Below are 20,628 nucleotides of genomic sequence, written 5' to 3'. Positions count from 1 at the left end.
GAGAGTGGTCCTGAGTCTGTATCTCTGACGACCCAAACTGAGCTCAGCAGTATGCATCCAGGAGAAACAACTTTGCTTGAAACTTCGCCCTCATCGGCCTTCTCTTCCTGCCCCAAAGTGAACAAATGAAGTATGCTTGTAGTTTTCCCATCCAAGGGATATTATGCATGTCAGCTTCTAGTACAGGGCTCAGCAATCACATTTATAAAATAAAGCAGTTGGCCTTCGAAGTCTTATGAACACTGATATATAACCTGTGAGCTCCCTAATTTAAAAAAATCCTGCTTTCCTGGAATTGCTGTGTGACCTTAATCTAGTTACTTAAACTCTCTGTACCTCAGTCTTCTCATTTGTAAAATGGGGATAATGACAGTGCTTATATCATATGAATATTATGGAAAAGTAAACTCTTGTGTTTAGAACAGTATTTGGTCCACAGCTCTATCAAATGGTGCTTGTTGTTATGATCCAGGCTTTGGTAAATGCACACTGAATATATGACAAGCACCCATGCCATAAGAAGCCTGAAGTCGAGCATGCAACTTGACTCCATTGCTAGTACTTGGCAAAGAATGACCAGCTTAGAGACATTCCTGCCAATGGCAGCCACAGACCTTCAGTGTGAAGGTGCCCCTAAGAAAACAGCCAGCTGAGAGACCGAGTCTGAAATAATAAAAAGCCACAGAGTAGAGGGAAAAAGCTACATTGGAGTCGAGCCTGCGGAGGAATCTGAGTTCCTTTCCGAATACAATGCCCAGGGAGAAGTCCCACGCTCAGCTAAACAATCTCCACACAAAGGGGAGAAAATATAAACAAACTGCAGGGAAAGTCACCAAGATGAAATGATCAGAAAAGTTCTCACAGGAGCCTCTCCCAGTCAGGAAAAGCTTTGTGTGTTAGGGTGGCCAAATTGTCAACATGAGAACGAGCGAGTGCTCTCAAGCCTGCCCTCCATACCTATGTCCTCTGTCCCTGCTTGCCCTCTCCGCACATGATCCATTTCAGTTCCTGCCACTCATACCCGTATTACAAATTCATCAGCGATGTCATCTACTTATATTTGGCAAGGACACCGTGAGCGCCTTGAGGCTTGGCTTCTACTGCTTCAAATTCATGGAAGATTTTCTAGATGAGAATGCTGCAGAGGTGAAATGACTTGGTGACAGCCAGAGGCTGGATTCAGGCCCAAGGTCATCTGTTTCCAATGCTCATTCCTCCTTCTAATCTATACCTTGTTGCCTTCCCATTTGCCCTGGACATCAAATACATTGAAGACATTCACTTTCCTGGCCATCTAGGGGCGACCTGGCAGGGAACTCTTCTTCCGTTAACAGCCGCTGCATATAACCCCAAAGTAAGCAGATCACCAAAGTCTTCTCAGCCTGGTTCAGAGGCCTCTCCTCCCTCCCCAAGGTGCCTGTATGAGCTAGCGGGTCTCTCAAGCTAGCCCCCATGCAGAAGACACAGGCAAAACAAGAATGAAAGATACTAACCAGGTCACGAGGTCCTTAACAGAGCTCTGATTTCAATACTTGGTCCTGGGTTGAAATTCTATAGGAATTTTGTGATTTTGTCATCAAGGGTAGAATATTCTGCTGTTGATTTCTGATTTGGGTGTATTCTGACCAGAAAACTCTATTTATGGAGCTGTGCTTTGTAACATTCATATAATTGGGGCTAGGGTTCCACAAATATCTGAAGACCTTTAACAGTATTCTTCAAGCCTTCTGTATTTTTGCTTGGTAGTGTTTGGGACTTGATGACTTGTCAGTTTCTCCCTTTTACTGTTAGTGTTTTGTTTCATGGGCTTCAAAAGACTAATGTTATTCCGTGGGAAAGCCATCTGAGTGAGATTTCCTGATGGCTCCTAATCACCATAAAAAGACTATCTTGATCCGTAAATATTTTTGGCATTAAAAATACTTTTCCAGTCTAAGTACTGCAAAATTAGTTTCTTTTAATTAGTTTAGTATATATTTTTTGATTGCTTTTGTCTCAAGATGATGTATCCATTTATAGTTTCATATATAGTGTATGAAAAGAGTGCCAGTTATGTGTATGTATTTTAATGCATTCTGGGATCCCTTATCTTTTTCAATGTATTTGGTGTGTCTTTCTGTTACTTTATGTCTGTGTTTTTGGTGTCATGATTTTCTCTGTCCTCACCTGTTCTCTGTTTCGTCTTCTGTTGACGTCCATTATCTCTTTAAGAAGGTTGTATATGTTGTTTGTCTCCTCTTAGCGTGAATATTTCTAGTTTACATTGATTTAACACTACCTAAAGATCATCCCTATCTTATCCCAAGGAATGTTGTTCTCTGCCGAGTAAGGCGTATGTTAAAGGAATTCAGACACTTGCTTCTGGAAGAACGTTAGACAATTTCACATCTTCTCAGTATGCCAAGCAACTGAGGCAATGTTGTATTCCCAGATTGACAGAGAGGCAGGCCTTTTCAGTAACTGGAGGCACTATAAGTCAAATACAGAAGCCCACTATTCCCCCTTAGTATTGGCCAGTTCCACAGCTGAGTCAGCTCATCCGTGCTAACTGAGGGGTACAGGGTGAGACATTAGTGTCTCTCCTTGTCTTCCCTCTTCAGTGTTTCAGCCTTTATGTCATAACCAAGTGAAGCCTTCTACTCATTCCCCTTGTTTGGGATGCTCTAGAGGAGTTACACTTGCTATGTTTTAAAGCAGCAATCACCCCACGTAAAAAGAGCAAAGGGAAAGTGAGTAGGCAAACGTTACCGTCGTTTCCACATAGAGGACACTCATATCCCATTAGAACCCTTTGTACTTTGAGTTAACATGGTAATAATTGAGGGAAAGGAGCAGATTAATAGTTAAAATTGTTAATAGTTATAGTTACTATCAGGATATAGTGAAAGAGCAGATGTCAATCATCATTAAATTCCTACTTCCCCAGTAATTTTCATGATAAAATTGCCATAAGTATATTGTGTGTATGTATTTGTATTTTTATAAAGGAAATGGCCCTTCCTTTCATTCGATTCTTTAAAAGGCTCATACAGTCTATTATCCACTCTTGTTCTTCCTATCGGAAAAGCCGGGTAATGCTTGCCATGTGCTGGGTCTCATCCTCCGGACTTCGGTGTTTATTAGCTCCAGAGGAAAATGTAGGAACTCATTTTTGTGTGTATGTGTTTATTTACTCACTGTCTTTCTCTTTTCAAAGCTTCCTTCCTACCTGCCACCTTAACTATGACTGTGGACAGGGGAGACAACGTGAACATATCTTTCCGAAAGGTGTTAATTAAAGAAGAAGATGCAGTGATCTATAAAAATGGTGAGTCTGTTTCATCCCCTTCCATCCCCGTGGTACGAGACCCTGGGTAACCCCGAATCCATTAGACATTGTCATAGTGCTATTTCAATGGGAGTTGCCTAAAAAGCTGCTGTGATTCAACCTTGTCAAATTTTGTCTATGACAGAAGCCCTCTTAGACAGTGTGTTTGGTTCTTTAGTTGAGAAAATGGAGACAGGGATTCAAATGTCCATGTGCGTGCATGCATGCACATGTAGGCTGTGGGTGCATACACTAAAAGCTGTGATAGAACAAGTGAAGTCTCAAATCCATCCAGGTAAGACGTGAGGCTGTCGCACTGAGCGGCTGTTTGATTGTAAAGACGAACAGGAATGTTTAAACATAGCTTGTTTTCCTCCACTTCTCTCCCTTGCCAGGCTCCTTCATCCATTCAGTGCCCCGGCATGAAGTACCTGAGATTTTAGAAGTGAACCTGCCTCATGCTCAACCCCAGGATGCTGGCGTGTACTCGGCCAGGTACATAGGAGGAAACCTGTTCACCTCGGCCTTCACCAGGCTAATAGTCCGGAGTAAGTGATGGAGAGGTTGCCGCTCTGTACTGGTGTAGCTGTTGGGATTTGTGGTTGTGAGTTGTGGAAACTGACAGTTGCTACAGAAACAAAAGGGAGGCATAGAGGGGCAGCATACCACGGACTCTGCGGAATTTGGCGCAGAGGCTAACAACCAAGTTGCAGAAAAGATAGACTCTAGTGAAGATGTGGGGTTCAGAGATAGTGGAGTTGGACTAAGCTTTTCATCTAGGAGTTTGCTGTTACCACAGCTCGGGTCTACATTTCTTTACCTCTGGGTTTTATATTCCCAATAGAAAGAATTAGCGTGGTCTAAATACATAGACGTCTACCAGCCTGAACCAGGGAGCCACAGGCAAGAGTAGAGGCATAAAACAGAAGTCAGGACAGTATTGCAGGACCATTCTCATTAGAATGGGCCGTTGCACTGAGGAGGATGGTCTCACTGCGTCCTATGATGTGACTGTTGAGCCATCTGGGCTCCTAGGCAAACATTTCCTCCAAGTCCCATGGGTGTTAGATCATTTAACCCTCTAATGTGATCTTTATTTTTACATTTGAAAACTGCGAGAGTTAGAACTAGGGGACTTTCCTATTCACCGTGATATAGTCATCATCAAGGTAGAGGGGGCCAGAAACAGTAATTTTTATGGAGAAATTGATTTATAGAAAGCAAGAGACTTGCCCTGAATTCCCCTCAGTCCTGCCAAGTGATCTGGGCTTTTAATCACTCAGGTCTTTGGGTCTAAATCACTGTCATTTCTCTGGTGATAGAACTCTCTAATTCATAAAGATGATTTATTTTGCTTTGCCTTGTGTTCGTTCATCATTCATTCATTCAATAAAGTGCAACGATAATGGTATTGAAAAGCATTGTGTTGGTTTTAAAGACAGAGAATAACACAATAAACCCCTATCCCTTGGGTAATTCCCAGTCAGAGCAGTTATGTAAATAATTAGATGAGTCAGCATTACAATATACTAGAAGAAATATGGAAAGTGTGGTTCACCTCATTTATGCCCCATGCCATGACACCTCAAGAGATATAAAGTATTTTGTAGTTGGGATAATTTGAATTTGACTCAAGAGAAACCTGCTCATGTTCCCCAAACTGGTTTCTTGTGCAGTGCTCATGTCAAGTCAATCTTTAAAGCCATAAGACAGGATGTTAGTAAACCTGCAGGATTCAGCTTTTGATGTCTAGCTTTTCCACTACTTCTTCTTGACCTCTCCCCCCTGTCCCCTTTATTCCACTACACAGGAGAGCTCAGATGGTAAAGGAGCAATTTGCATTCATTTTTAAAGATAGTTCTTTTCTGATAAAATGCTATCCACTCGAGGCCTCAGAATCTGGGACAAATGGGTGTGTTGCCTTGGACCAGACATTAAACTGGTGAATGTCTGCCTGAGAACGGGGAAATCAAAAGGGCTTCCTACTCTAAACTCTCACACGGACACACAATTTCTGGCACAAGTGAGTGGGTACCACCAACACCGAGAAAGTCTTCAGAAGATGTCACCTGGGACTCTTCTGACTCTGCCTTGAGAGACTGTTAGATCCCACAGATACCTGAAAACCACAGGTCGCACGGTGCTCCTGACTGAATAGCTGTAAATCGTGGTTTCTCTAGCTTCTCTCTGCTTTAGTGAATTGCTAGACCATCTCTCAGAACTCAGGGAAATAATTCAGGTTTATTATAGAGAACACTACAGGGGATTCAGATTAGTGGCCACGGGGCAGAGATGCACAGGTCAAGGTGCAGGGATGGGAGAGGTAGCCCCTCCAGACACTCTGTAAGAACCTTCTAATCCAGAAGCTCTCTCAGTTTTGTGCAAATCATTGGCCAAACTTCAGCCCTTGCTCTTCCTAGAGATTGCAGGTGGGACTAATGTCCCAACTCCCTAGTCATGCCTTGGTGTTTCTGATGACCCTTGTCATAATGTTGGTTAAGGGCCCCTTCACCACCATAGTTAGCATACACAAGATATTCATCACTTTGAAGGTTCTAGAAACAGGGTACCAGGAACTAAGTATAGGAACAAAATTTTTACTTCTTAATATAGTACATTGTCATCTGTAAAAATGTTTTAAATCTTTGTGTGTGTGTGTTTCTTTTTTGGTAAGACGGTCTCCTAAGAGTCTCCTAGTTCAGACTCCCAAGTGCTAGGCTTACAGACCTGAGTCACCATGTCTCATTTTCAGCTTTTTGTAAATTTTCAAAACATGAGTAGAGATTAGAATTTGGAGCTTAGCTGGTCTTTTCTCACAAAGCAGAAGATCCCACTTTAATCTCCATACTGTTTTCTGGTTGGCGTATATGTCATGTCTCTGTGCTCGCATATTTAATAAAGCTACTTGAGAAGTACTGCTAGTGTCTAGAAACACTCAAAGGAAGCTATAATCACCCATTTAACAATAACCCACAAAGTGACTAGTTTGGTGTTTAAGAGGGAAGCTGGAGGCATTTTTTTTCCCATAACTACAAGGCATCTCATCTGTGTGAACTCAAGCATACAAACAGATTGGACTTTAACATTTTGTCTTAGGAATCCCACTGGTGGTATTTATAGATGTCAGCATAAATTTTCTCCTTGACAAAAGATTTCTTACAACATTGTTTTTTTTTCCTTTGCATGCCATGAATACATGATTTCTGAAACATAGAATCACAAAGCTTGAAATAAAAACTAAGTCACGTAAGCAGCTCTTAGTTTCTTCAACCTAAGAGATCACCCTGTTATCCCCTAGAGTTAGTCTTTCCTCTGTCCTGGGATTGGGAATGAAGCTGGGCTAGAGCTCTAGGTAGGCACTCGGCTGGGGAACACAGTCTCTGCAGGAGGATCCTGTTCAACTTACATCATCTGCCATTCTGGTTAGCGTGTGTAAGCGCCTGGTGGCCCGGTTCTCACTATTTGTCTAGGTTCCTTTCTCCTATTGTACGCCAGGGAACCTAGCTGTTAGCGTTCAGCCATCTGTAATTTTATCTAATAAGTGGAAAGCTGTAAGAAATGGTGGGTGTTGATAGTCCTCCTGATTGTTTTAGAGAAAATACTGATAGCCAGGAGTTCTTGCCAAAGAGGTTTGGAGCTTACATCAGCTGCAGGCGTGTATCCAAGCTGTGGGACTAGTGCTTGGGGACAAGGAGTCTACTTCCCTACATGAACTACTGAGCTATTGGTGAAAACTGAAACTAAGTTTTCAACCACAGAGGGCTGTACCAGCGCTCCCAAGTTTTCTGTATATTTGAAGTTATTCTTGAGTCTAATCCACAATCTAAAATTACCAAGCATTGGAAGAAATCATGGAAAATTAATCTAGGAGCAGTTTTACCCCCTTGAGTCGAGTTTGTCTGTCTTGGTGTTTTTTTTTTTTTTTCACTTGTTCCTTATATAGCGTCCCGCTGAAAGAGTGTATAGACCTGGCTATTTCTTTTTCTTGGCCTTAGCCCTCCTTCATCTACTCCATGTAGAGTCAATGTGCAGGCATTCTGGGTACAACTTCCTGGCACAAGAGTTTTTCATTCCAGTGTTGTGAGTCTGAGGTTTGGATTCTCGCCAGGTTCCTTGGTGGTTGAGACGCCATTGATCTGTATTGGAAATGCTTCAGTCTTGAACCATCCCATGGACATGCCGAAGTTTCTTCTCTCACAGCTCCTCTGCCTGGAACACATCCTCTAGCCTCCTCTTCCTTGCCGTTTTTGTGGTCCTGCACACCCAATGCACATCCCACTCCCACAGAAAGTCTTCCTTTACGCCCCTTTCTATTAGCAAGGCAGGATTTGGTACTCCTTGTCTCTGCTTCTGTCACTATTTACTGTTTAACTCTTTCTCCCATGTTACAGTATGAGTTTTCTGCATGTAGAGAGTGTATTTCCTTTCCGTTCCCCATTGCCCACGGAAATGACTGTCATGTGTTAGCTGTTGAGTAACAGTGTGCTCAGTGAACATGTTAACATCCCACCCCCATGTCTTTCTTAACCACAGGATGTGAAGCTCAGAAGTGGGGGCCCAACTGCAACCGCCCCTGTACTAAATGCATGAACAATGGTGTCTGCCATGAGGATACTGGGGAATGCATCTGCCCTCCTGGCTTTATGGGGAGGACGTGTGAGAAAGGTAAGGGAATGTACGTGGTGACTGAACCGTAGCTTGAAAGAACCGTCATTACCGAGTGAAGTTTTAAGTCTGGACAGAGATGAGAAGGGGCTAAGTGGTTTTCCTTAGGTCTATGGTGCCATCTTTGTGGATTAGATACTTTTTCTAAAAGTTATTTACGGCAGGCCACTGAAACTCATAACAGAAAACACCAACCTGTGGTGCTACAGTCAAAGTGAAGGTCCCTGACCTGGGAAACAGTGCTGGCTCTGAGCCCCTCTCAGTGAAGCAGTTTTCTTTTTTGTGAAGTAGACCATGATGGCAGGCTCGTCCCGGCCCCCACCAGCACCCAGACTGGAATCTCCCTCTCTAGGATAGTAGAGTCCAGCGATTCAAGGGGTTGCAGTTTGACTTTGAATCAGTCTTTGTGTCTTCTCCCCCCACAGCTTGTGAGCCACACACATTTGGCAGGACCTGTAAAGAGAGGTGTAGTGGACCAGAGGGATGCAAGTCTTACGTGTTCTGTCTCCCAGACCCCTATGGGTGTTCCTGTGCCACAGGCTGGAGGGGACTGCAGTGCAATGAAGGTAGGCCCCACTTACCCTGGGGACAGGGGAAGCTGCAGCTGGTGCAGGGAGGGCATACAGTTAGCGGACATCACCAAATAGGAACATTGCTTGGTTATTTACTTATTCCTGGGTGCAGGGATTGCAATCCCAGGAGTTTTCAAGAAAAAGACATTATTTGGACAGTGAGACTCTGGACCTGGGAGTAGGTGTTTCTCATGCCCATCACCTATAGAGGTCTTTATTTTCCTTGGGGTGCAGAAAATGAGATGGCGGTGGAACTCTGAATATAGTTTTGATTCCTTTTTACAATATTTTGATGTGGTTTGTGGGCTGTTTAATTGCCTTCTTTTGAAGAAATGGAGATTTAACATGCCTGGTCTTGACTGAAAAGTTAGAGACATCTCAGTTGCTCTTGGGTCAATTGGCTTACAGACTCTCTCTCTTACCCTGACTCCCCATCTTCACCCAATTTCTTGCCACAATTTCAACTTTTCAACTTGATTCAACTGATTGTCTTACTACCCAAAACTCCTTCTACTGCCTCCAGATTTATTTCCCAGCAGTGACTCCTCAGCTCCCTGTGAGTCACTTCACACAAGGCTTACTATAGTGCTTGTTTGTTTGGGTGTGTAGAGATTGTGGATCTGATGGGCTTTTCTGAAAGCCTTTTCCACTCCCCACAAAGATGGGGTTCCCTGTCAGGTGCCCATTTAGATTAGGCTTGAGTTGTCATGTTGATTTGCTGCTTTAAAAAATAAATAAATAAAAATTGACTGATAATAAAAGAAAAAAAAAAGATTCAAAGTTCAGAAGTAAAGGTAACCCCTGTTACTTCGTGGACCATACTCAAGAACTAATAATTGCTACTGCCAAATTCATTAACAAATCCATTATCTCAGACTCCTCTTTGTGTGTATGCGAACCCTTGAGATCTATGCTCACCAAATTTGAGGTATACAATGCTGTATGCCTGCCTGTACTTGTAACACCACACCTCTAAGAAGGTACTCAAGCCGCACAACTAAAACTTTGTACCCTTGACTAACATCTCCCCACTTCCGCCATAGATCCCTGGAAACCACTGTCCCATGCTTCTGTTTTTTTAGATTCCATCTATAAGAAAGAGCGTACAATATCTATTCTTTTCTGCCTGGCTCATTTAACTCAGATAATGTGCTCTAGATGCATCCATGTTGTCAAAATTAGTCTTGGAATTTCCTTCCCTTGTGAGGTTTTCTCTCTCATAAATGTACACACACGCACATGCACACACAATCCATTTTATTTCTAGAATTTTTGTATTGTATGGTAATTGTGTGATTACTTGCTTGTTTTAAGGGAGCTTCCAGGTATTATTTGATAGTTGCATGCCTGTCATGAGTGTGTGAGTGTTCTTTTCTTTATATCACCCACATTTGCTAACTTTTGTCGTATCAATAACAGCCATTTTAACAGATACAAGATCATGTTGCATTGAGATTTTAATTTGTGTTTCCTTGAAATTTTCTGACTGTGGGCTGCCAGTGATCACACCAGGGCCATGTGCATGTTGAGTTGGATCACTTACCTTTCCCTGATGACCAGTGTTATCAAACATGTTTCCATGTACATACGGGTCATCTATGCATCTTCTAAGAAGTTCTTTTGTTGGAACTTTGATATAGATTGTGCTGACTGAGCTGAAAATGCAAAGCTGCCTCTTGGCTCCTTGAACACATTGTCAAGTTAAAACTATCCACCAGGAAAAAAATCAAGGGACAATATTGCTTTTAAATCAGTTGACAAGTAAAAGTAATGCTATCGTTGACCAAAATAAGACCAGCCCACTAGCAGAAGCCAATCACCGTCTACCATTGTTGTCCGAGGAAATACGGTCCGCACAGGAAATGTACAGTTCCTGCTCCCCTCCAAGGAGCTTGCAAAGTTCAGGAGTGCAAACAAGGGCAGAAATACTCTGTTGTGAGGAGAAAATAAGGAACAAGGAAAGACAACCAACAGTATCACAAATTCTCTTATTGTAGTTTTTAGTAGTTTAACAGATATTTTTCCTAATATTTGCCCCTCCTTGCTGTTTCCTGAAATATCAGATGTGTAAATGTCAACAGATTGGGGGAAACCTAAAGCACTATTTCTGTTTTTTAAAGCTGTTTCTTTTGTATATGTGTATGTGTGTGTGTGAATGTGGGCATGCCTACACGTAGACATCAGAGGGAAACTTCCGAGAATCAATTCTCTCTTTTTACCACGTGGGCCCCGGGGTCAAATTTAAGCCGTCAGTCTTAGCAGCAAGTGCCTTTGCCCACTGAGATACCTAACCCAATGATTCTCAACCTGTGGGTTGTGAGCCCTTTGGGGGTCACATATCAGATAACCTACATATCAGATATTTACATTATATTTCCTAACAGTAGTAAAATTACAGTTATGAAGTAGCAACAAAATAATTTTATGGTTGGGAGAAACTATAACATAAGGAACTATGTTAAATGGTCACAGCATTAGGAAGGTTGAGAACCACTGAATCCAGTCCTACAGCACAGTCTCTGCAATTGTTTTTCTACAGTGGTCTTTCCACACTAAGGAGTTTCATCTTAAGCTATTGTTCCAAGGGCCCTTCCATTCCTTTCTTCCTTTTCTTCAGGTTGAATGTCTGAGGATATAGCTTCAAATTTGATGTTTTCTTTTTCCATCTCCACTGTGTCTGAGTTCACATAGCTTTCTTGTAGTTTAGATACAGGAAGTTATCTTAGTTGCTTTCCTATAGCTCTTTTAAAAAAATACCCTAAAAAAGAAACTTAAAAAAATAAAGGGTTCGTTCTGGCTTATAATTGAAGAGTACCTTCCGTGTGGTGGGGACATCAAGGCAGCAGGAGCTGGCCGCAGTAGGTCACATGGCCCGCACAGTCAGAAGGCAGAAAGTCGTGATGCCTTTGCTCAGCACGCTTGATCCTTTTTCTGTCCTGGGATCCCAGCTCCTAGGATGGAGCCTCCCACGACTGGCTGGTCCTCCACCCGCAGTCCACCTTAGCAGCCCATTCCCTCACAGGCACGCCCTGAGCGGCTCATTCCCCAGGTGTTCTAGGTCTCATCAAATTGATAGTTGAGATTAATAATCAATTAATAATCACTGTTTTCTCATTGTAGTTTTTTAAGGGGTATTTTCACATTTCTCTGCTGAAATTTCTCACTGTTGTGGGTATACTTTCTGTGACCTCACTGAGCATAGTTATTTATATTTAAAAATCGTGTCTTCTCTTTTTAATATTAGATCCTTGCAGTTAGTTGTCATTGAGTTTTTCTTTTCTTATTTTTTTAAAAAATTGAACACAGTTCTCTATTGCTTCTTATGTTGAGCAATTTGAAATTTTACCATGAGCACCTAATGTTACACTGTAGGGATTCTGGAGTATGCTACGTCCTTTAGGGGGAATGCTCATTTTGCTTTGTTCTATTTTAGTAGGCAACTACTGAGGTAGGACTCAAGCCACAGGCTGTGACTCCTGGCCATCAGGTCAAACTCTTCTGTTAGTTCACTTTGTCTGGGCTTCTCTCGCTAGGCTGAGCATGCGTGGTTCAAGGGTTAGCCAAAGAGCTGAGTTTTCTTTCTAAGTCACTATTTCTGATTTCCCTTTTCTCTCCAGCTACCGATTTCTCCAACTCTCTCCCCTAGTTTGTCAGGTCAGTGAGATGACAGATATTTTTGTGTTTTATTCTCTCACACAGTGTCAGTATGTCTCATATAGGGTTATCCCCAACACTTAGGCAAAAAGCTGAAAAATGAGAAACACACCATTCCTGTCTTCCAAATTTCAATTCCCCTTTGGAAGTTCTATAGTTGCCTCTGCCCTATATACCTTCTCCAGTGATCTAGAGTAATCGTTTTCTGAATATTGTACTTAGAAGAGTGTCCTGGTAGGAAATTATTGAGTTCTCTAGAAGCAAAACGGCTTAGCCTTTAAATCTCAGTACATCTCACAAATGACACACTGCTGTCTACAAGTCAGAGAAGTTGATAGTGTGGAAGGAAACCAAAACTAGCCACTGAGGGCCTTAGTTTTCTTCCTTCCTCTATGCTAACATTGGTTTATGACACCTCTGTTTCCAGCATGCCCACCAGGTTACTATGGACCAGACTGTAAGCTCAGGTGCCGTTGTACCAACGCAGAGAGGTGTGATCGGTTCCAAGGATGTCTCTGCTCTCAAGGATGGCAAGGGCTGCAGTGTGAGAAAGAAGGTAAAGCAAGGTAACCTGTGGTCAGGGCGGTGCTCAGCGTATCTGAGGAGAGCCCCTCTGGTGCAATTCCTGCCCTGGCGTCCTAACATCTTCTGGCTATTTCTTTTTTTTTTTTAAATTTATTTATTTATTAAGGATTTCTGCCTCATCCCCACAACCGCTTCCCATTTCCCTCCCCCTCCCCCGATCAAGTCCCCCCCCCCTCATCTGCTCGAAGAGCAATCAGGGTTCCCTGACCTGTGGGAAGCCCAAGGACTGCCCACCTCTATCCAGGTCTCGTAAGGTGAGCATTCAAACTGCCTAGGCTCCCACAAAGCCAGTACGTGCAGTAGGATCAAAAACCCACTGCAATTGTTCTTGAATTCTCAGTATTCCTCATTGTCCGCTATGTTCAGCTAGTCTGGATTTATCCCATGCTTTTTCAGACCTAGGCCAGCTGGCCTTGGAACACTATCCTGAGTGAGGTAAGCCAGACCCAAAAAGAGGAACATGGGATGTACTCACTCATATTTGGTTTCTAGCCATAAATAAAGGACATTGAGCCTATAATTCATGTTCCTAGAGAAGCTAAATAAGGTGAATCCAAAGACAAACACATAGGCATCCTCAGGAATATTAACCTTCATCAGGCGATGAAAGGAGACAGAGACAGAGACCCACACGGGAGCACCGGACAGAAATCTCAAGGTCCAAATCAGGAGCAGAAGGAGACGGAGCACGGAGCACGAGCAAGGAACTCAGGAGCACGAGGGGTGCACCCACACACTAAGACAATGGGGATGTTCTGGCTATTTCTTATACGCTGTGCGCATGTATACACACACACACACACACACACACACACACACACGCACGCATGCACGCACACACGGGCGCACACACACATGCATATACACCAAAATAAGACAACAACAAGAAACACCATTCTAATTCTTCCTAAGAATCTTTATTAGTTTCTTTCCTATTGCTGTGATAAGACACCATGGCCAAGACAATTTATAAAAGGAGTTTAATCTAGCCTATGGTTAAATTAAAAGAGACTCCAGGGGGCTAGAGTCTGTTTCTGATGGCAGAGTAAAGGCATAGCCATAGGTAGTTAGAATTTCAGGAAAGAGCTCACATCTTGATCCACAAGCAGGAGGCAGTACAGAGAGTAGGCTCATGGGGGTCTTCTATTCTCATTCAATATAGGCAGTGCCATTTTTATTTGACTAGCTAGATATTGCTTTGGGGAGTTTGTCCCTGTCGCTTTTGTGATGCAATTGTGTATAATTTAAATCACTCCTTTCTTCTTATTTGTATGTCACTTACAGACTTCCCAACCAATGAAAGAGCCCTCATACTTCCACACTGAGGCTCATGTTGTTGACCACAAGGTTATGAGGCTGTCTCCTGAGGCTAATCCACTCATTCATTCATTCACTCATTCACTATCTGTCTATTTTTTCTTTTTGTAATGGTACACTTTGAAAAGCAAGATGGGGACTGAAAGCTAGCTCAGGGGGAGTGTGTGGCTATGATGACCATTTTAATATTGAGGTGTTTCCCTTCCTTCCAAGTCCACTGAGGGAGCACAGCCCTGTGAAAGAAGAATGTGCACCATGGCTTCAGGAAGCCCTGAGCTTGAGGATGAGTTTTGAGGTTCAGTCCCTTCTTCTCTAAAGTGGAGATGACAGAAGGGCCCTCAAGTGTACTACACAATGTTTAAAAAAAAAATAGCTGTAAAGTTCTCGAGCACAGTGGCTTCTTTCTTTCTTTCTCTCTCACTCTCTTTCTTTCTCTCTTTTCCTCTTGCTGTAGTAAACTACTCTGACAAAGCAATTTAAGAGAAAAAGGTTTTATTTCGGCTCAGAGTTCGAGGTAGGTCCCCATGATGGAGGCGTGGTCGAGGCATCAGGAGCTGAAGAGGATGGCTGCACCGAACCCCAGTCAAGATGGAGAGATCAGCCAATGGTAGCGCTCGGTTTGTTTTCTCCAGTTCAGGATCCCTAACAGGGACGGTGCCACTCACAGAGAGCGCGTCTTTCCACCTCAGCCTATTCATCTCTTGCAGCGTCTCTTGCAGTGTCTCTTGCAGACAAGCTCATAGACCCATCTCCTGGTGATTGTAAATCTTGTCAAGATTACCTCAGCTACAATGAGTGCTTGCTGGAGCAGTCATCGCTGTTACGTTGAAGATTAGACTACATGGATCTAATATCTGTATTTTTTTTTTTTTGATTTAGGCAGGCCAAGGCTGACTCCACAGATAGAGGATTTGCCAGATCACATAGAAGTAAACAGTGGAAAATTTAACCCCATCTGCAAAGCTTCTGGTTGGCCACTGCCTACCAGTGAAGAAATGACGCTGGTGAAGCCGGATGGGACAGTGCTCCAGGTAAGCACCATCCATTCCCCAGTATGCCCGCTTAGCATCCTAAAATGGCTTCAATGCAGTCATCTGTCTCCGGAAGCTAGATTTTACTCCGGCTTAACCCGTCCCTGACTCACTGGTGTGTTGGCAGCTGTGATAAGGTGACATGTTCCTGGGGTGCAGAGTCCACTCGCTGCAATCACTCAGACTTCCTCTGTGTGGGCAGCGCTGCAGTGCCATGTTGAGAATTTGCCATCGCATTGGGGCTGTTAGCGCTAACTGTCAAGGATAGCCCCTGTCCTATAAATGTCCAGCTGTGTGTGGTGAACTATGGACCATGTCAGGCCATGCGAGGCCCTGCCCTCACGTTATCTCCATGTGTCTAAACCCAATATCAAAAAGAGCAGCGTGGCCTAGGGACCACACAGAAATATTTAAACCCATGAATCAGCAGCATTCTGGTACTATTAAGGCCTGAGCCTAGGGAAGTTCTCTCCCGATGCTATATGCCCATCCCAGACATGAAACAACAAACAAACCAGAATAAAACAAAGAAAACAGAGGGATAAAAACAAACAAAAAACATGATAAACACATATCCATTCAGAGACAGACACATGTGCCCACACAAAACCCAGAAAAACACAAAATCAGGCCAGGGGGTGGTAGTGCACACCTTTAATTCCAGTACTCAGGGAGGCAGAGGCAGATGGATTTCTGTGAGTTTGAGGCCAGCCTGGTCTACAAAGTGAGTTCCAGGACAGTCAGAGATACACAGAGAAACCCTGTCTTGAAAAACCAAAATAAAAAAAAATCCAAAAAAACAAAATCAGAAACCATAATAAAGTAAAAGACAAGTAAAGTGAAAAACGAAACAAAAAGCATTATGAGCAAAGCTTTTCCAAGAAATACCATTGAGTTCAACTTGTCCTTGTATCATTGGGTACAGGGCCTCCCTTAAGTGTGGTTTGTATACACAGTGAGACTCCAATGGTGAAAATGATTTTTTCCTTTGAAAGTGGCTGTCTGTTGGTGATAACTTCTAGTTTGGGCATGGGAGATTGTGTCTTCTTCCCCTCCCAGCACTGGGACCCCAGTGGTTTGTACCTGTGCAGGCCCTGTACATGCTGCCTCAGCGTCTGTGAGTTTATACGTGCATTGGTTCCATTGTGTCTGGAAGACACTGTTTCCTTGGTGTCTTCCATCCCCACTGGATCTGGTTTGATCACTATCATTTTGCAGTATAGATGGAAATTGTTAGGACTCCTACATTTTGTTTTTGCTTGATTTTTCTTTGCTGCCAATTAATACACGTGTGAGTCCGCGTGAGTATACGAGAATATGTGCACTGTATAGGTTCAGGAGTATTATTTTCTGTCAGCACAGAGCCTGCACTTTAATCTACTGCTGTTTTAGCAGTAATTGCATCTCTGAAGCTACTGTCTGCTTTTCTGGCAGCGGCCCAACGGCTCAGGCCATGTCTGGCAGGAATTCTCTCCCCGTAGGCACCAACTCTGTCACTGCCACCAAATATGGTTTTTAATTAACTGTCTATTGTTCTATTTATCAATTGGACCCAGGAGTTAGAGGCTAGGGTGAAAACCTGTTAGCTCAGAGAGGCTGACTGGCAACCAGCTGAAAGAGATCATCCTTCATTTGGTCAAACCAAAAAAAAAAAAAAACACAAAAAACAAAACCAAAAAAAAAAAAACAAACCAAAACAAAAAAACCAAGACCCAGCAACAACAACAACAACAACAAAAAATAATAATAAAGCCCCACCCCACTCAAAGACCCTCCCTACCACTTCCTATGCACTCTGTCGTCTTCCAGGTACCCTCTGACTCTACATGATTATTTTCTGTCAATTAGTTGCTAACTCAGCCCCCTGACCCAAGGTTGACTTTATTTCATTAGCACAAACACAAACAGTGTTCATAGTGTGACCGAACATCCTGCAACACAGGAGCTCGTGGAGGCCAAAGAGGGCATCAGCTCCCCTAGGACTGGAGCTCTAATTTGTTGTGAACTGCTGTGTGAGCGCTGTGTACTGAACTCATGCAATTTGAAGGAACAATAATGCTCTTAACCTCTCCAGGTCTCCATCCCCTTTTGCAGTTTTGTTATTTGTGGGTTTTTCAAATATAAATTTGGGTTTTTTTCTTTTTCTTTTTTTAGCTCTGTTAAGAATTTCGTTGGTATTTTTATAGAGATGGCATTGTTTGCTTTGGATGGTATGAACCTTTTAACAGTGCTTGTTCTTAATCGTGAGCACAAGCTGTCCTTCCACATCTTCACCAATATTTGGCTCTTTCCATTATAACAGTCTTTCACCCCTAAGACTCCTAGTTCTATACTGAATAAGAAGGGAAATAATTGAATGCCCTTGTCTTTTTCCTAATTCTAATGGAAATGATTTACATATTTCCCCACTTAATATAATACCAAATTTAGATTTCTTATGTATAACTTTTTTATTTTGGTACGTATTTCTTCTATTTTGAATTTATTCAGGACTTTTAAAATAAGAGATGTTGGATTTTGGTAATTCTTTTCTGCGTCTGGAGATGACTGTTCTTGAGTGTCCATGATGTATAATTTTCTTACTTTGTTGTGATGTTGTATGGTTTAGGTATTAGATAATTCTAGCTTGGCAAAAGACTCTGGTAATGTTCCTCCCTTGTCTATTTTATGGGACTGTTTGAAAGAATACTGGTGTTAGTTATTCTTTGTAGGTTTGATGAAATCCATCAGTGAATCCATCTAGACTTGGACTTCCTTAGGGGGGAGATTTTTGATTACTACTGTGGTAGAACTGCTTGTTATAGATCTGTTTAAACTATTAATCTCATCATGGTTTAATTTCATAGATCATATACATATAAACATTCATATATTTCTCTTAGATTTGCTAGGTGAGTGGATGTCTTTGCCAGTGTTCTATTGCTGTGAAGAGACAACATGCCCACAGCAACTCTTATAAAGAAAAACATTTAACTGAACCATGCTTATAGTTTCAGAGGTCCATTCTCTCATCACGGTAGGAAGCAAGGAGGCACTTGGATAGGCATGGAACAGTTCTAAATCCCATCTAGATCCATAGGCAGCAGGAAGAGAGAGATTCTGGGCTTGGCTTAAGCTCTTAAAAACATCATAGCCCACTCCCAGTGATACACTTCCTTCAAGGCCACACCACCTATCCAACAAGACCACACATCTTAATTCTTCTCAAGTAGTGCCACTCTCTGATGACTAAGCATTTAAATGTATGAGCCTATGGGGGCTGTTCTTATTCAACCACCACAGTAGAATATATAAAGTAAGATAATAATTTTCTTCATTTAGGTATCTACTGTAATATTTCTTTTATCTCTAATTTTATTAATTTGGGTTCTCCTGCTTAATTTGGCTATTTTGTTAATATTTTTAAAGAACCAATTCTTGGTGGTTTTTCTTTCATTCTCTGTATTGTTGTTGTTGTTCTTGGTTTCTATTCATTAGAATGCCCTGATCTTAATGATTTCTTATCATCTACTGACTTGGGGTTGTTGTTGTTCTTGGTTTCTATTCATTAGAATGCCCTGATCTTAATGATTTCTTATCATCTACTGACTTGGGGGTCTGGTTTGTTCTTGTTTTTCCATAACTTCAGGGTGTATCATTAAGCTAGGGGTTATTGTCTTTTGTGGTGATGTGCATTTCTTGTTCATACTAAATACATGTTTCCTGATTTTGATTGTTTGTTTTTTGAGACAGCGTTTCTCTGTGTAACAGCCCCAAATATCCTGGAACTTCCTTTGTAGATCAGGCTAGCCTCGAACTCACAGAGATCAACTTGCCTCTGCCTCCCAAGTGCTGGGATTAAAAGTGTAAGCCACTACACCTGATGTAGTTCCTGGGTTTTTTCTTTATAGTATCTACTAGTCTATGTTCTTTAAATGGGAAATTGAGACCATGAATATTCAGAGTTAGTATTTAAAGGTGTGTATTGATTGATGCCATTTCATTGATTTTGTAATGTTTGGTATTTTTCTTCTCTCTTGATTAAATATTATGCTAGTATGACTTTAAGTCTTTCCTATCACTTTGTGGGTAGGTTTGTTTTTCTTTTCAGTATTCCTTCAGTATTCGGTGTTAATTCAAGTATTTTCTGTAAAATTGTCTAAGTGGTCATAAATTCCTTTAATCTATTTCTTATTGTTGAAAGTTTAAATTTTCTTTGATGACAGATAGCTTTGTTGAGTATAGTTTTCTGGGTTGGTAGTTGTCTTTCAGGACTTGAAATATTTCAAGTTCTCTGAACTTTAGTCTCAGTAGAATATCTGCTGTTATTATTATAATAGGTCTGTTTTTATATGAGACATGGTGTTTCTCTCTTGCTACTTTCAATGTTCTCTCTTTGTCCTAAGTATTTAGTGTTCTTAATTATAACAGAACAAGGAGGTTCTTTTATGATCTGTTTGTGTGGTGCCTGAATGACCTCCGTATCTGAACTGGCATCTCTTTCCCTAGCTTTGGGAATTATTCTGTTATAATTCTTTTGAAAATGTTTTCTATGCCTTTAGAATGAGATTCTTTCTCCATGCCTATAAACCACAGATTTGGCCTTATCAGAGTGTATTGGAATTCCTGGTTTTACCTTCTTACTAATTTATCTTTGTCTTTGTTTGATTTCAATTATTACAGTCTTCATCCTTAAGTTTTAGATATTCTGTCACTCCTTGTCCCAGGCCATTTCTGAGACTTTCCACGGTTTTTTTTTTATTTGACCCTGATTTCATTTCCAGCATTTCAGACTGTTTTCCTATTTCTTTGTTTGAATTCCTGTTTCACACCAGTCATCAAAAATTCAAAACTGTCAATCAAAAACTGTTTCAAGATCTGCTGATTTGTGTCCTTGAACATACTTATAATCATTATTTTGAGTTCTTTATCTGGAATTTTGTAGCTCACTCCCACTTGATAGCCATTATTGGAAGATTAGTGATGTTGTATTTTGGAGAAGGTACATTGTTTTTATTTTCACGTTTCTTATTTTACTGTGTTATGATTTACAAATTTGTCTTATTTTATTTTCTGCCTTTTTTTAAAAGTAGCTGTGTTCTTCAGTTTAAGTATTTATAATATTCAAGTAGTACTTGGATGTCATAGAATTGAGATGTAGAAAATAGCTCTTTGGAGTGTCTGGTTTAAAATCTAAATTATTTCTGAGCAGGTTACTAACTGTGAGAACAACCGCAGCACCTGAATATCTCCACTGTGCAAATGTTATACTAGTCAATGCACAATACCTGCCCCTTTTTACTTCAATAGCTGTTGGAGATATGTAACCAAGATTAACACAGGTGTATTTGAATTTCATTTAATAATATTAGGAGTGGGATGGTGAGTGAAGATAAAGAGAAGTCAACTAGATCGACTTTGAAAAGAAAACAATCAAGTTGATAAAGAAGCTAGGAGGGGAAAGTTAGATATTGCCAGGACCTACACAGAGACTTCAGAGATTGTTAGAGCTATGGAA

General features: G+C 41.6%; 1 protein-coding gene across 2 annotated transcripts in view; it reads left to right on the top strand.

The window, feature by feature from the left end:
* Tek (TEK receptor tyrosine kinase) overlaps positions 1-20,628 on the top strand; it is a 99,712-nt gene that overhangs the window by 41,049 nt on the left and 38,035 nt on the right. For both annotated transcript variants that reach the window (XM_041651784.1, XM_041651783.1), the window contains exons 3-8: positions 3,197-3,307; positions 3,703-3,855; positions 7,841-7,972; positions 8,398-8,538; positions 12,626-12,754; positions 14,980-15,131. In XM_041651784.1, the coding sequence (XP_041507718.1) occupies positions 3,197-3,307; positions 3,703-3,855; positions 7,841-7,972; positions 8,398-8,538; positions 12,626-12,754; positions 14,980-15,131 (818 nt within the window). The remainder of the gene's footprint in view (positions 1-3,196; positions 3,308-3,702; positions 3,856-7,840; positions 7,973-8,397; positions 8,539-12,625; positions 12,755-14,979; positions 15,132-20,628) is intronic.

This window comes from Microtus oregoni, unplaced genomic scaffold (assembly GCF_018167655.1).
Source record: "Microtus oregoni isolate MIOR12 unplaced genomic scaffold, Mior012 000005F_ref0000423, whole genome shotgun sequence".
Classification (NCBI taxonomy): domain Eukaryota; kingdom Metazoa; phylum Chordata; class Mammalia; order Rodentia; family Cricetidae; genus Microtus; species Microtus oregoni.
This window is presented reverse-complemented; position numbering and strand designations above follow the sequence as displayed.